General features: G+C 45.6%; 1 protein-coding gene across 2 annotated transcripts in view; it reads right to left on the bottom strand.

Annotated features, from left to right (window-relative positions):
- KDM2A (lysine demethylase 2A) overlaps positions 1 to 15,457 on the bottom strand; it is a 162,339-nt gene that overhangs the window by 23,673 nt on the left and 123,209 nt on the right. Inside the window, exons 14-17 of one of the 2 annotated variants that reach the window (XM_073597085.1) lie at positions 10,692 to 10,964; positions 10,280 to 10,411; positions 8,515 to 8,595; positions 1,197 to 1,244 (exon numbers count right to left, since the gene is read on the bottom strand). In XM_073597085.1, coding sequence (XP_073453186.1) covers positions 1,197 to 1,244; positions 8,515 to 8,595; positions 10,280 to 10,411; positions 10,692 to 10,964 — 534 coding nt within the window. The remainder of the gene's footprint in view (positions 1 to 1,196; positions 1,245 to 8,514; positions 8,596 to 10,279; positions 10,412 to 10,691; positions 10,965 to 15,457) is intronic. The other variant, XM_073597086.1, reaches the window with a different exon arrangement.

Here is a 15,457-nt window from a genome sequence, read left to right as displayed (position 1 = left end):
AAATGAATGGGGAGTGACGTCACCCATAGAGTTACTATGGGGCTTCCGTTGTCGGCTGTGTCCTCTGCACCCGCCTCCACAGCGAAGCCGCAGACAGCTCAGCCTGGGATTGGGTCAGATTGGCTTCAGAAAAGGTACATATACGGATTTCTTCTTTACAGGGCTAGATAGGTTAGATCGTAGATATTTGTAGATGCAGGGATTTTAGTGTTAGGATGGACTTTAAGCTTTAGCAATAAAACCTGGAAGCTGATTGGTTTCTCTGCAGAATTGTGACTAATTTTGCCCTCTCTAGCTCTAGTAAATAACCCCCAGTATGACAAAATTTGAAAGAGGAGGACAGGAAACTGCTGAAAGTGAAAGTTCAGACACAAAAGGGGATTTTAAGAGAAGCACACATTACTGCTATTAAAAAGTAATGCCACCCAAAAATGATATCAGTTACAGTCAGATTCTCAATAGTTTTGTTGCCTTCTGGCTTTCTAGTAATGTTGTTCTGGCAACCCTGGAGAGGGTTTCAATTGGATAAAGTGGGGAAGGGTTAGAACTGGTCTTTACTAATGTTTTGTACCCCCGGGAAGAAACCATCCCTCACTTCACGGTTTCAGTTACGCTAGGACAAGTTGTGAGGCTGTGAAATCCGCAATGTGTTAGCAGAATCTACCAGTGGGGACACCTATGTTAGGAGTACAATCAACTTTAGATTTACAAACTATGTGGCGCAAGGGCCTGGTCGACCTAAAAGGAGATTGTACAATCTCTTGACAGAGGAACCGATTTTGAGGAACTAGCCCTCACAAACAAATCAATTATGGGGGGAGCAGGAGTGGTCAATTTATACATTCTTCTTTTAGGGGTATGCTTTGCTAAAACATTTTACAATAGCAACATGGTTAATAGGTGAATAGACAACAAAAAACAGGACAAAAAAAAAGGTATTAACCCTTCCTAACTTTATCTTTAAAAAAGTATTGAGTGGGGGTTCCAGTTTAATAACTCAAAATGTGCACACCTGAGAAAAACACACTATTGTTTCTCTTAGGGGTTACTTTATAGTACAGTAGATTGTAATTATATTAAAAAAAGAGAAGGTTTCAGAAGAGGAGGCAAGGAGGACTGACAGACGTAGAAAAGAATGTCCAGCAGCTATTTCATGGCAGATGTAAAATTCTACACTTCTCTTACTAACTCCCCACCTTACGACTCATATTGTGCAGCAAGACTCGGTCCTGATCCGTGCCAACCTAAAAAAACACACAGTCAGTTGTACAATTCAGCATTGGACACCATTTGGGGACATTGAAGAGCTTTTCCTCTTTACCAATATATCCATCTAGTCTATTCATGATCCACTGGATTGTTAAAAGGGCATCAATACCCTGTTATCGCTTACCCTAAGCAACCATTTTTCGGCTTCTCACGGAAAGAATATGTTGCAGTCCACCAAGTAGAATGAGCAGGTCATGTAGTAGCAAAGTTTAAAGACGTGCTCACCCATTGTTGTAGGGTGCAGCTTTAAAAGGTGACATTTTATAAGGCAGGAAATGAATATACATGGAAGTGACTTCTAAAGCTTCAAAATATCCAGGCAAAGCCAGGCACAGGATGTCACATGGGGCAAAACCATTCAAGGCTGGTTCCAAAGCCACAGATTTAAAAAAAAAAAAAAAAAAAAAAAAAAAAAAGGATTCCCCGAGGTACAATTCACCTTGAACTAAATGTTCTTTCCTAAATGGCTTCCTCGTATATGACTGACCTTGAACCAAGTGATCATCACTAAAATCTGCATCCTACAAAACACCATCTACCAGCAGCAAATATGGGTATTTTGATGGAGCTCTAATAACGGAGGTAGTTTTGTGTGTGTGCCTCAGTGGCCAACAGATGTGTTCTGATGTATTGTGGGGCATCAGAAGAAGAAAGCCACAGCCTAAAGTCCATTTTTTAAACCTATAAAATTGGTTATGACGACTCGCAGTTAAACCATAAGAGATTTTAGCACTGCATCTACATTGGGCTGCCATGACCTGTAATTCCAGAAACAGACTGAAGTCTAGAACAAAAAAACTTCTGGTGTTTTGCTTCTGCTCCCTTAATCTGCTTTGTCATTACCTTATGAATGAAAAGGTAGAGGACAGATGCACAGCAATCGAAATGGTGTCTGCCAGTCACTGCTCTGGTCCAGTGCGAGCTGAACTGGTGTCTGCCAGTCACTGCTCTGGTCCAGTGCGAGCTGAACTGGTGTCTGCCAGTCACTGCTCTGGTCCAGTGCGAGCTGAACTGGTGTCTGCCAGCCACTGCTCTGGTCCAGTGCGAGCTGAACTGGTGTCTGCCAGTCACTGCTCTGGTCCAGTGCGAGCTGAACTGGTGTCTGCCAGCCATTGCTCTGGTCCAGTGCGAGCTGAACTGGTGTCTGCCAGTCACTGCTCTGGTCCAGTGCGAGCTGAACTGGTGTCTGCCAGCCATTGCTCTGGTCCAGTGCGAGCTGAACTGGTGTCTGCCAGTCACTGCTCTGGTCCAGTGCGAGCTGAACTGGTGTCTGCCAGCCATTGCTCTGGTCCAGTGCGAGCTGAACTGGTGTCTGCCAGTCACTGCTCTGGTCCAGTGCGAGCTGAACTGGTGTCTGCCAGTCACTGCTCTGGTCCAGTGGGACCTGGAATTACAACAGCTCCCAATGTACTTTTCAGAAGCAGCTCAATAGAGCTTAAGAAAAGCTGAGTTAAAAAAAAAAAAAAAAAAAAAAATCACTGATGGAATAAAAGTGAGTCACAAAAAAATATATAAGGTTACTTAACAAAAATATTTGTACGCAGCATAAGGGGGGGGGCAGAGGGCGACACTCCTGTGGGAGGTGATGTGAAGGGGGGCAGAGGGCGACACTCCTGTGGGAGGTGATGTGAAGGGGGGCAGAGGGCGACACTCCTGTGGGAGGTGATGTGAAGGGGGGCAGAGGGCGACACTCCTGTGGGAGGTGATGTGAAGGGGGGCAGAGGGCGACACTCCTGTGGGAGGTGATCTGAAGGGGGGCAGAGGGCGACACTCCTGTGGGAGGTGATGTGAAGGGGGGCAGAGGGCGACACTCCTGTGGGAGGTGATGTGAAGGGGGGCAGAGGGCGACACTCCTGTGGGAGGTGATGTGAAGGGGGGCAGAGGGCGACACTCCTGTGGGAGGTGATGTGAAGGGGGGCAGAGGGCGACACTCCTGTGGGAGGGGATGTGAAGGGGGGCAGAGGGCGACACTCCTGTGGGAGGGGATGTGAAGGGGGGCAGAGGGCGACACTCCTGTGGGAGGGGATGTGAAGGGGGGCAGAGGGCGACACTCCTGTGGGAGGTGATGTGAAGGGGGCAGAGGGCGACACTCCTGTGGGAGGGGATGTGAAGGGGGGCAGAGGGCGACACTCCTGTGGGAGGTGATGTGAAGGGGGGCAGAGGGCGACACTCCTGTGGGAGGTGATGTGAAGGGGGGCAGAGGGCGACACTCCTGTGGGAGGTGATGTGAAGGGGGGCAGAGGGCGACACTCCTGTGGGAGGTGATGTGAAGGGGGGCAGAGGGCGACACTCCTGTGGGAGGTGATGTGAAGGGGGGCAGAGGGCGACACTCCTGTGGGAGGTGATGTGAAGGGGGGCAGAGGGCGACACTCCTGTGGGAGGTGATGTGAAGGGGGGCAGAGGGCGACACTCCTGTGGGAGGTGATGTGAAGGGGGGCAGAGGGCGACACTCCTGTGGGAGGTGATGTGAAGGGGGGCAGAGGGCGACACTCCTGTGGGAGGTGATGTGAAGGGGGGCAGAGGGCGACACTCCTGTGGGGGGGTGATGTGAAGGGGGGCAGAGGGCGACACTCCTGTGGGGGGGGGGGTGATGTGAAGGGGGGCAGAAGAGGACACTACTATGGGGGAGGATGTGAAGGGGGGCAGAGACAGGTTTGGGAAAACGGTGATGTGAAGGAGGGACTGAATAAGAGGGGGGGCTATGATGTGAAGGATCTCACAAACGTGCGATTCCGGAAGAAAATTTTACTGAACGGACCTCCGCAAATTATAATTTAATATCCCTGCCCTAGAGCATCATTAGTTATGGTGCTGGCTGTCAGTCCACCTGCACCAGGGTAACTTGTGACTGATTCAGGGCAAACTGGGTCCTGTGATCACTGCACCCTGGTTGAGAAACACTGATGTAAATAGCCTGTGACCTGGATGCCCTGAGTTCTGAGGAGGGCTAGAAGAGGTGCAAGTGCCTTTGTGAATACCCTGAAAGCAGAGGATTAGCTAAAGGGAAGGCAACAAACTGGACAATCGTCCCCTACTGTGAAGCTTAGAAAACCCTGCTGAGAAGGATAACTGAAGATGGGCCTCGTGAATGTCTACAGATGCCAAATATTCCCCTGGTCTCAGAGAGGCAATTACTAGCCTTGCAAGATTCTATGTGAAATTCTGGAATTTGAAAGCATTTGCTTAGGGATTTTAAATGCAAGATAGGACAAATACCCTATTGAGCTTTGGTACTATGAACAGGTTTGAGCAGACGCCTTTAAACCGATCCTCTAAGGGTACTGAACAACTACTTTATTGGTGAAGAAAAGGTTTAGGGCATTCAGCAAATCTGACTGTCAGACAGATTTTGAATGATTTGAAAGAAGGAAGCAGTGAGGGGATAGAGTGGTGAACTCACAGGAGTGAAGGCACCCAAGGCATTTCAGGGTAAACAGGGCTTTGGGGGAGACTTGGTTGGCTTTGTGGGCCAAGTGTTACACTGAAGGAAGGGCTGAACTTAAGCTTGGAAGTGAAAGCCAGGGCTGAGCATTGGAGTGCTTTGTATTTTGAGGAGGTAGAAGCTTCTGAAGAGGGAGATTTGGGAATTTATTTCTCTGTGGGAGAAGGACTTTTCCTCCTGTGATATTTTATACATTTGCCAAGTGCCTGGCCAAACAGACGTCTTCCATCAAAGGACATTTATGTGAGGTGTTTTTTTTTTACATGAAGCTTCAGCTGACTAGGCTTTGAATCACACGTTTCTAAGCATGTGAATGGAGATCAGAGCCATTCTAAAAGACTTGTGTCAAACTGTTCAACAGCATCAACCCAAATAAGCAAGGCAGAAGGCAATTACTGTAGTTGCTCTGTTTCAACATGGTCCCGGAGGACAGGAACATGGTGGTTGTTCATTGTCCTAATCTAGTTAGCTGCTGTTTGGCAGACAGAAAATCGCAGCAATGGCTGTTTGCAGAGCCAGGCCTGTGAGAGTAATGAGAACCTTTAAGAACATCTAAAACTTTCTATCAGAATCGTTGAAAGAAGGAACATACTCAATTGGTACAGATGTGAGGTTGTTTAAGGCTGAGATAGCAATGTTTACCACTAGGAAATAACTAGTTGAAAGTAGTCGAGTGAACCCTTTCCACTGGATAGATTTCAGCAAGCAGTCCTTGAAGGGTCGTTTCTGCATTGACCAAATCATCGTAAACCTTCCCATTCAATTTGTTCATGAATGGAGAATGTCTTTATAGCTTTAGCAGGTCTCTTTGTACCCAAAGGGGCATGGCGTGACAGAGGAAAATCAAGTGCTGCAATGCCTAGGCTTTTACACAAGCAACAGTGAGCATATCACCATTTGCAAGCATATTGTGTGAAGTCCTCACATCAGGTGCATAGGAGCAACAAATCTTTCACGACTTCCTCTAGGAACCACCTCCGGATCCACTTTGATACCATCTATGTCTGCCTTTTCTGAAGATGCCCAAAGATAATCTGATTTACCACAAGCTGCAGAAAAAAATAAATCACTCAATTTCCTCATCAACACAGTCAATGTTGATGTGGGGGGGAATACCTCCCGCGGAGTTATTGTGCCCCTCCCCAAGGAAGGGGTGCATTGGGAGCTGTCCCTGCTGGGAGAACACATGATTATTGCTAGCTGCTGGCAATAATTGCATGTAAAAACCCAACATGCTGTTTGTACTCAAGTCAATCGCTTGGTTACAATCAGCCTACCCATAGATGGTTCGAATCCCGGCCGGTTCCTGCTAAACTGGCCGAGGTTCGCACAATCTATGCCCAGCTTAAGGCAAGCCATGCACGATTCATTTTTTTTGTTCAGAGGGCTGAGTGAAAAAAAAATTAACCGATTCCCCCATCCAAACGTGATGTAGATTGGGGAATCCCTCACGCTAAGTTAATGTATTCTGTCAGTGGGCAGCCTTTCCTGCCGACAGAATACAATGATCAGTGTTGCCAGCTATAACCGACGGCACTGATCAGGAAATCCCGATAGGCTGGTTGTACACAAGCTGAGTAATAGATTGACTCGTGCACACAATCATCTAGCCCATACACGGGCGGAAACTCGGCCAGTCTCTGCTAAACCAGCTGAATTTCGATTCATGTATGGCTGGCTTAGGGCAGGAATATTGGGATCTGACTCCTGCAGAGACAGTGGAGCTGGAGAAGGGGCCTGGCATGTTTAAGGTCTGGGGAGTGATGGCCTTATTAAAGCCATTTATTGCCCAAGAAATTGAGACAGAAAAATCTGCTTTCGGGCCTCGTTAACATTTGTGTTTGGGAGAGGGGGGAGGTATGGCTGGGTGTCAAAAACCTATGGCTGAACAAACAGCTTCTCAGGATGACTTTAATCACTGCAGTAAGATAGTTGGATAAGCAGATGCAAAAGTTAAAGTCTTTGTGACCCTGAGGAGTTTTATGACCAAAAACTATAAACAGAACTGTTAGAAGAACCAGGCCGATCATTTAATTACAAAGTGGTGAACTCTGCATCAATAAGTGCCAAAAGAGTCTCCTTTCATTTTTTGAAATTATAGCAAAAAAGACTGCTTGGCCTCAGGGATAAGCTCATCAGTTAAAGTGTTTTTCTTTTGTTTTTGGGTTAATAAATACAGATCCTGGTCCTTTAAAGCAGATTAAACAGCACATTGCTTGTGCTGTGTAATCTGCGCCCCTCTAAACTGTTAGAAAAAACCTCCCTGAATCTGCCACTTCCTGTATCCCTTCTCTAAACTGACCATGATAACCAGGGCTACTCAGCCCTGATCACCGTGGTCAAAGTGCGTCCCTCCGTCATACGCTGCCCTGCTCTCCTCTCCCCCCCCCACCCCTTCCTTCCTGCCTGTCAGCACACTCTGAACCATTGGTAGTAATGAGGGACTGTCCCTCCATGTCTGGAATCCAGCATGTTGCAAATGACAGACTCTGGGTAAGAGGCAAAGTCTCGGTTACTGGTAGCAGGTGAGGGTCAGAAGGCCAGAAGTGATCAAAGTCAATGTAGGTGTGCAGCAGAAACAGGTTGAATATTGAAGTCCCAGGTGGCTGTTTTAAAGCAGAAGCAGTAGTGGAAAGATGATTCCTTGCTGCTTTAAGGTGGGAAATAGAATGCAGCAAGCACGACGCTCCACCCAAGGAATGTTGTCAGAGCTCAATCCTACAGCATTAACCTCTGAATCAAAACTGTCAGTAATGAGGAATAAAGTTGCCTAGTGAAATAAATCAAATAATTGAGCTAGCTCCCAGTGCTCAGCCTAACCGACTCACTAAGGTCTGATTCACACCTATGCATTTTTAGTGCTTTTTGCATTTTGCAGATTTGCACTACAGAACGTGTTCCATAGGAAACCATGTTAAATGGACTGTAGTGCAAATCTGCAAAATGCACTAAAAATGCATAGGTGTGCATCAGGCCTTAACCAGTCTTCAGAGACAGGGCAAGCACAGAACCATAGGTAATTTCCAGTCCATCCCTGCATGATGACCATGCTGGATAGCTGCAATCGAAGAGACAAAGCTCCAGCAGCACAAAAGATAGGGGTGCTGACTGAAAGGAGGAAAGAAAAAAAAATTGAAATTGAAAAAAGGGATATCAAAATATGTCACCAGGTGCACGCAACAGGTTACTGCACCAATCTGCTAACATGGTGCAAGTGTGATAGATCAGAATAGGTCTTGATTTGATACAGGCTCATTTGAAGGGTGCACAACAAAACAGCTGTTCATTTGAAGGTCACTGTCCCACTTGGTGCTTAATTCCAACCAATGTTAACTCCATTTTAGAGGCTTCATCAAATTAATATACTATAAAATTGATTTACCAAAACTGAAGAGTGCAAAATCTGCTGCAGCTGTGCATGGTAGCCAATCAGCTTCTAACTTCTGCTTGTTCAATTAAGCTTTGACACATAAACCTGGAAGCCGATTGGTTTCTATGCAGAGCCGCACCAGATTTTGCACTTTCCAGTTTTAATAAATCAACCCCATAAGTGTGTTGAATCAATCAAGGTATTTTTATCCATATATACCTTTTTAAAATATTGTAAAATACTATTTTTGTGTGCATTTCAGATATACATAAAACTGTAGACCGCAAAAAACGCAGACGTTAAAAAGACAGCCAGTCCATATATAAAAATGACATGTTCCGATAACCGATGCTGGTAGACGTGCTCCAACCTAAAGCACTTCCTACATTTTTCCATGGTTATGGCTAATGAAATGGAGGTTTATTATACTTACCGTATGCTTGCGGCTCTCGTAACATTTGGGGCACTCCCAGTAGTTTGGTAACTCATCACTCAAAAAACCTTCACCATCCATCTGTAAAAGAAAGAGAAAACCACTTAAAGGCTATGTTCACATTTTGCAGAAAATAGCTTATGCAGTCAAGGGGCCCCAGTAGCTATGAAAAAATTTGCAGCTTTGTGAAATGCTCTTTAATTTTATTGTCACACCTGTAGGTTATTTGAGCCCACCTGTTAGCTAGGAGTGAACATGTTCAAATGTTTTAACCTCCCAGCAACATGAAAGGCTGTAGAAATTACTAACTTAAGTGTTTAAATAAGGCTTCCTGAATATAACAAATTGATTTTAAATCCTAGTAAAGGCAAAAGGTTATCTTAATGCATTCTATGCATTAAGATAATAAACCTTCTGTGTGCAGCAGCCTCCCCAGCAATTACTTACCTGAGCCCCATCTCTCTCCAGCAATGTCCATGAGTGTCTTAGCCATCCAGGACTCTAATCCTCATTGGCTGAGACACAGCAGCGGTGCCATTGGCTTACATGGCTATCAAAGTCAGTTAGCCAATCGGGGGAGAGAGGGGGCAGGACCGGGGCTCCATGTCTGAATGAACACAGGGAGCTGTGACTCAGCTCAGGTGCCCCCATAGCAAGCTGCTTGTTGTGGGGACACTCGACAGGAGGGAGGGGCCAGAAGCAGCAAAGAGGGACCTGAAAAGAGGAGAATCCGGGCTGCCCTGTGCAAAACCAACTGCACAGAGCAGGTAAGTATAACATGTTTGTTATTTTATTTTTTTTAAAGTAGACTTTACAAATCACTTTAAAGAGGATCTTCACTCCCCCCGCAAAAAAAACAATCAAGAATCAGCAAATAACTGGGAAATATGGGTCATAAAGTCTTGCATGACTGTAATAAAAGTCTAAGCTGGGAAAGCAGAGAAACCCCCACACCAGACAGATCTCAGAAAGGCTCCTAAGATGGGAAAGAGTGTAGGAACAAAGTGAAAAAGGATTCAAGGGTGCAGATATGGACTAACTTAGTAGTCACACTGCAAGAAGCCCAAGAGCTGTTAAAAAGTGTGAGCTGGGGACACCAAATACAGCAGAACCATTTTATAATCAGGCATGCTGCCATCAAGCGGTGGTGAGGCAATGGAAGGCTGCTCACCTGCCTGCCTGTCAAATAAGGACAAGTGGCTGTGTCGGTATAGCTGCTGCATCCCCATAGAGTTACATAGGCTGCCTGCATGCAGCTCCAGTCGCAAAAACAAACAGCTGATGGTTTGGTATTGAGTGGTACAGCTCCTTTGTGTATGGGGCCTTAGGAGAATTAGGAACTCTATCCTGAAAACAAAAACTTAGCAACCATTCAGTACGTTTTTGTTTTTTTTTCTTTTATGGGGCTTTCGGGTAGGCGTGCAGCTTATATGCATATTATGTGCTGGACACACCACCTCCTACTATTTTAGTGTGGTCTGAGAAGACAGATGCATTCAGCCTTCATTTTCACAGGTTTAGACCCAGAGAAAAACAAAAAACAAGCAGGAAACCTAGCTGCTACAGGATGAATGGCAGAATGAAAATGAGAGAAAGTCAGCCACCTCATGATATAACATAACAGTGGTAACTGACAGATCTCTAAAGTCTACTGAAGGCAGCTCTGTCTCCTCACAATCATCATCCTAAAACTTGATAAAAATCTTACAAATTCAAAAATCGAGCCTTAACATTTACTGGAAAGATAACAGGATTGGGTACTCACATCTAGGCAGGTAGGATGTACTATCTCATTGCACACCGAGCACTCCATCAGCTTCCGCTCAAAGTCTTGAGAGTCGTTTGTTTGGTCCACCTCCCCACATACGGCACAGGTCACAGAATGGGGCAATCTGGGCTGAATGATAAAGGATAGCTTCATCAGTGAGATAAATCATGAAGGTATTTGCAAGAGGGATGCCTCAAATGTATAGTAATTAGAGTCCAACTCTGGGGCTCTGAGGGTTCATCACCAGTATGTTATTATTATTTTTTAAAGAAGTCTTCAGGCTGGTCATGTTACGTGCTGGGTCTTCGTCCTCATCACCCTTTTTCCCCACACAAAGTGGACCTATGTTTCAATACACAGCAAGAGCATGCCTAAATGGTATTTATTCAGATTAAGACTAGATACTCACCGCAAGGCACTGCCTTTGCATACATGATTGCTTCATTCGGCCTGGACCACCAAACTTCTTCATATCTTTACAGTAGTGGCAAGTCCCACACTCCCTCTGAAGACACGCCTGACATTTCCGGCACCTAACCCGCCGCCTTCGGACACCGGATGATGCCGCCGTTTGACCAGAAATTGTACCCGCGGGCCGAGTAGTGGACACCGCATGTCTGGCTGCTGGTCGCATGATGTGAGGTTTGGTGAACTGGATTTTGGGCCGTAGATGAACCTTATACTAAAAGAGGTAGAAAAAAAAATCAATTAAAAAAAGGTAATGATAATTTCCATAGGTTTTTAATATTTATGTTATGTTCAGGACTGTAATTTCAAAATCATTTTCAATTGCAGCCAACAGAGGGAAAGCATCAAACCATAAATACTGTTTTTTAAAACTACATACATCTGAATTACTCAGAAGATGCCAGTCAAATAACTCCTCTCTCAAGCAGGCATTGACTATCTGGCTTAGCCAGATTTACAGGGGTCTACCAACTAGTATGAGGACAGATATGGGCTATCGGTTTAGAAATCAAAATGATCAAATATTATGACTCAATTTATCAACTTGTAAAGTATAAAGAACAAACAACCTTTATAAAGGTACATAGGCCGGCCATACACAATTTAGAACCAATAAACTGATCAACTTGGGCACAACCAGCCTGCCGGATTTGCTTGGAATTACTGCAAACTGCTGCTAAAGCCACTAGCAATAATCATAGTCTTCTCCCACCCCCACCGAGAACAGACAATTGCTCAGCAGGTGAGGTTTCCCTTTCCCCTGTCAGCACAGTCTGTGTTGGAGGAATTGGGGTTGCAGAAAAGAAACTTGCACCGCCTTACCCTTCCGGAGTGAGCAGCATACTTTGAAAGCTCCTGTGCAGTTGACCAAGATACAGCCTTACAATTCAAGATACCAACCCAAAACAACTTCTATTTGGCCATGCCTAAACAAAAGCAAATCCAAGACAGGGGAGACACGCCTCAGAGCTGCCAAACATTGCTTTTTTTGCATCCCAATCCACCTGGACCTGACACCAACCAACCACCAACCCACGCCACACTGCCATGAGCAGCCAGATCTATGGGGGCTCCTTTACAAGACCACTATGGTTCCAATTACAGCCTACAACAGGGACAAGGCATAACCCAGGCACCCACTCCAGGGTGGAGTCTGCCCCAGCTGAAGACCTCACAGCTGCCTTATCAGCCAACTTCAGGCTGGGTTCACACTATTGCAAATTGGATGCGGAAGCTTGTGACCGGCTCTCTATGGAGCCGGTTCACATCTCTCTGATGCGGCTCCAGTGCAAATTTGCACAGGAGCCCTGTGCATCTTTTGGTTTGTTTCAGGTCCAAATTCAGCCCAAAATTAGGGCTGAAATCGGACCTGAAACAGTGAACCAGGACGTACCGGATCCCTGCTGTGAGCCGCATTGCCATGCAGTGTGGACCGAGCCTCAGGGAACTTTTTAGATACACCCCCCCCCCATCCAAGGCAGACCGTAACGCCTTGTCTGCTCACATAGAAAAGCAAATCAGTAAATGCTCTACAAATCACGACTTTGCAACTCCCTACATCATCGGTCATGGATAACTGGATGCAAGCCTTTGAATTACAACTTACATTGACCCTCTTGAACCGTCCTAACTGATCTTAAGCTACTTTAAGCTACCCACAGTAAAGCGAGTGCAGCCGGAGAAACAATATTTGAATCCGACGCCTCCTTGAAGCTATTTTCGGAATCCTTAGCCAACTACTCGGAAGATGTGTGAGAAGAGCACATAGAATTCTTTTTTAGGGGTCATAGAACATGGGTTCCAGACTAGCAGACTTTTTTGCCAAGCTTGGCAAAACACGCAACGTAGTCTTTGACAGGCTCTGCCAGAACACTCTGGGACATGCCATCTTGGTGCCCCTACTCAAAAAGTTTAGAGACATTGGCACAACATACAGATGGGGCTCCACCTCAAAGTACAGAAGGACACAAAGGTAGTTGTAGTCTGAACCCCAGCAGACATTTCACCCATGCTTGAACACCTCGGCATTCAACCTCTCCAACTAGCCAATTGGCTATGCAGCCTGCCCGACTGTAAACGACCAAAGCCTCTCAAGATCCTGGAGAGCCACTCAAGATCTTTACAAGTACAATAAACCTCTGAAGCAACAAACATCACATCCTGATACCAAACAGCCAACTACCTCTGAAACTAAATGAACATATATTGCCAAAAGTTGAGGCTCCTTTGATTACCTTTTTGAAGAACACTGGTTTCACAGAAAAATTCCATGGACGACTCCCACCATGGGTGAGGTCTATCTTATTTGTATTCCCCTTGCAGCTCCATACATATTGCCTCCTAATCTAATTATAACACCCCAAGATAGGTATCAAAACAATAGCAATCTTCATTGGAACATAAACTTTGTGTTTCTCCATTTAAGTTACTTTAATTGCACCTGTCACTTTATCTATGTCACTTTGGCAGTATACAGACTACCAGCTGGTATGTCCATGATTGCATGAGTCCATTGCATTTGTGTCTCCTTATGATTTCATATAACTTGATGCCACTCTTCTAATTACTACCATCATTGAAGTATTACTTCCACACTGGTTTATATCCTCGGAGCTTGACCTTTTTGACTCGCATCTTTGTCCAATTTTAACGGACAATTTTTTTTCATACCTATCCAGGCATTGAGTGTCATCTGATGCTATATTTAGTCTTACCCATTGGTCATTGATGCTAGCCCTTTGGTGTGATTGTATGCATGCTTGAGAGCCGGGCTGTTTTTTTAATCTACTTTCTTGACAACATTGTCACAAATGTTTTAACTATGGTATGGTGAAGGTTTTGATTTGTGTGTTCTTTTGGTGATCAATTACTATTTTTGCATCAATACATTTTGTACTCCTGCTGCAGAGTGTTTCTATATGGAGCCCCTTTGCTAACCTTTGCCCTTTATGAGCCTAGGTTATACCTTTTTGTACTTTAATTGAAACTGCCTTATCGATGTAATGCTTGCTGTGCCCTGAAATGGCCACAGCAAGAGCCCGCTTATCACTACCAACAATGCCTCCTGCTGCCCACACACGTCCTCTCTGTAGAAGTCATACATACACCTTCTCCCGTAGTTGCAGATTGCTAGGCACACTTTGTTGAGGTCCAGGGGACACTGATTGCAGAAGTACCCATGACTAGGTCCTTTTAACTCAATTAACTAAGAAATTGTAGCAGGCTCCACGCTGATGAGGTGTGATGAGCCTCCATGCGGACTTCCAAATCTTTGGATCAGATCCCCCTCACCTGACATTACAGGAGTAATAAGATCTATTACAGGATATTCAATTGATACCTTTACTTCACTCACCTGGCATGCCAGGTGCTCCATTCCCCCATGTTCTGCCACTAACCCCTGAATAAGCCATCTCCAGGTACTGGCCGGCTTGACAAGGGGCGTTGGGTTTCTCCCATCTAGTTATACCTGTGGCTCACAGTCATACCCTCCTCCGGAGTACTTCTATTCTCGTTCCTTTACCCCAGCACACCCTTCTCCTTTTACTGCCTCTGCCCTTTAGCAACTGCCCACCCTTCTCCTCATCCTTACCCCCTTCACCACCAGGACACCAGACAGGGGATGGAGCTACACTCCAAACACCTCCATAATCTCTGCTCTCTCCACTATCAGTTCTTTGAGGGTCATGACCTTTCCTTTAAGACCCTCCTTCTAATCATGCATTTGCTTTTTCTTAAAGTGACACCAAGTTGGTTTGAAAAGAAAAAAATCTTTTTGTGTATTTTTAAAAAAAAAACAAAAAGTACCTTCTATTGTTCTCAGCCTCCTTCATATATCCAAATTCCTTGTTTTTCCTGCTGTAATCTGACTGTTAGAGGGTGGCTACGTTTGTTCCCCATGGTCTCATTGCATGTTAGAAATTCACCACCCTCATTTACTCCAAAGAGAGACTAGAACAGCGTTTCTTTGCCGGGGTTCTGCCACAAATCAACACTGAGGTGGAAGTATAACCGCTGAAAGTTCTTTCCAATGCACACTGACAGGGAGTACTGTCAGCACATATTGATATCCAATGCCTCCTCTGTAGTTCTGGCTCCTGTAAAAATTAGATGGTGGAGCCGGGTGGAGTGGAGAGTGTGGTAGCACATGGCTGCCGCAGGAGGATAGATTCTGTATGACATAACAAAGCTATTATGATCTCACCTCCTGCTACATTCGGTCCGATCAAGCCCAATGTTCCCACTCTCTGCAGTCTGTATTCAGCCGCTGCCACACAGGATCTAACCTTCTTCTACATTCAGTCATGTGCTCCAGCTCTCTGTACTCCTAATGGCACAGGAGCTAGAACTACAGAGGAGGCATAATGTATCAATGTGTGCAGACAGTACTCAGTGTCAGGGCTCTTTCACACGGGGTGGATCAGTGATGATCCGCCCCGTGAACACCCGCTTGCTCAGCTGGGATCGCTCCGCCGATCCCCGCTGAGCAGGAAGATGACAGGTCCATCGCTGCACAATGTGCAGCGACGGACCTGTCAGAGCGCCGCTCTCCCCTATGGGGGATCGGATGATGACGGACCGTAGAGTCCGTCGTCACCCGATCCGATCCGACGCTCCATAGGAATACATGTATGTCCGTTTTTCATCCGAAAACGGAAGGATGAAAAACGGACATACGGATCGTCCATGTGAAAGAGCCCTTAGTGT

Source organism: Aquarana catesbeiana, linkage group LG08, assembly GCF_042186555.1.
Source record: "Aquarana catesbeiana isolate 2022-GZ linkage group LG08, ASM4218655v1, whole genome shotgun sequence".
In the NCBI taxonomy this organism is placed as follows: Eukaryota; Metazoa; Chordata; class Amphibia; order Anura; family Ranidae; genus Aquarana; species Aquarana catesbeiana.
Note: the sequence above shows the minus strand (reverse complement) of the source record. Positions and strands in the feature narration are given on the sequence as shown.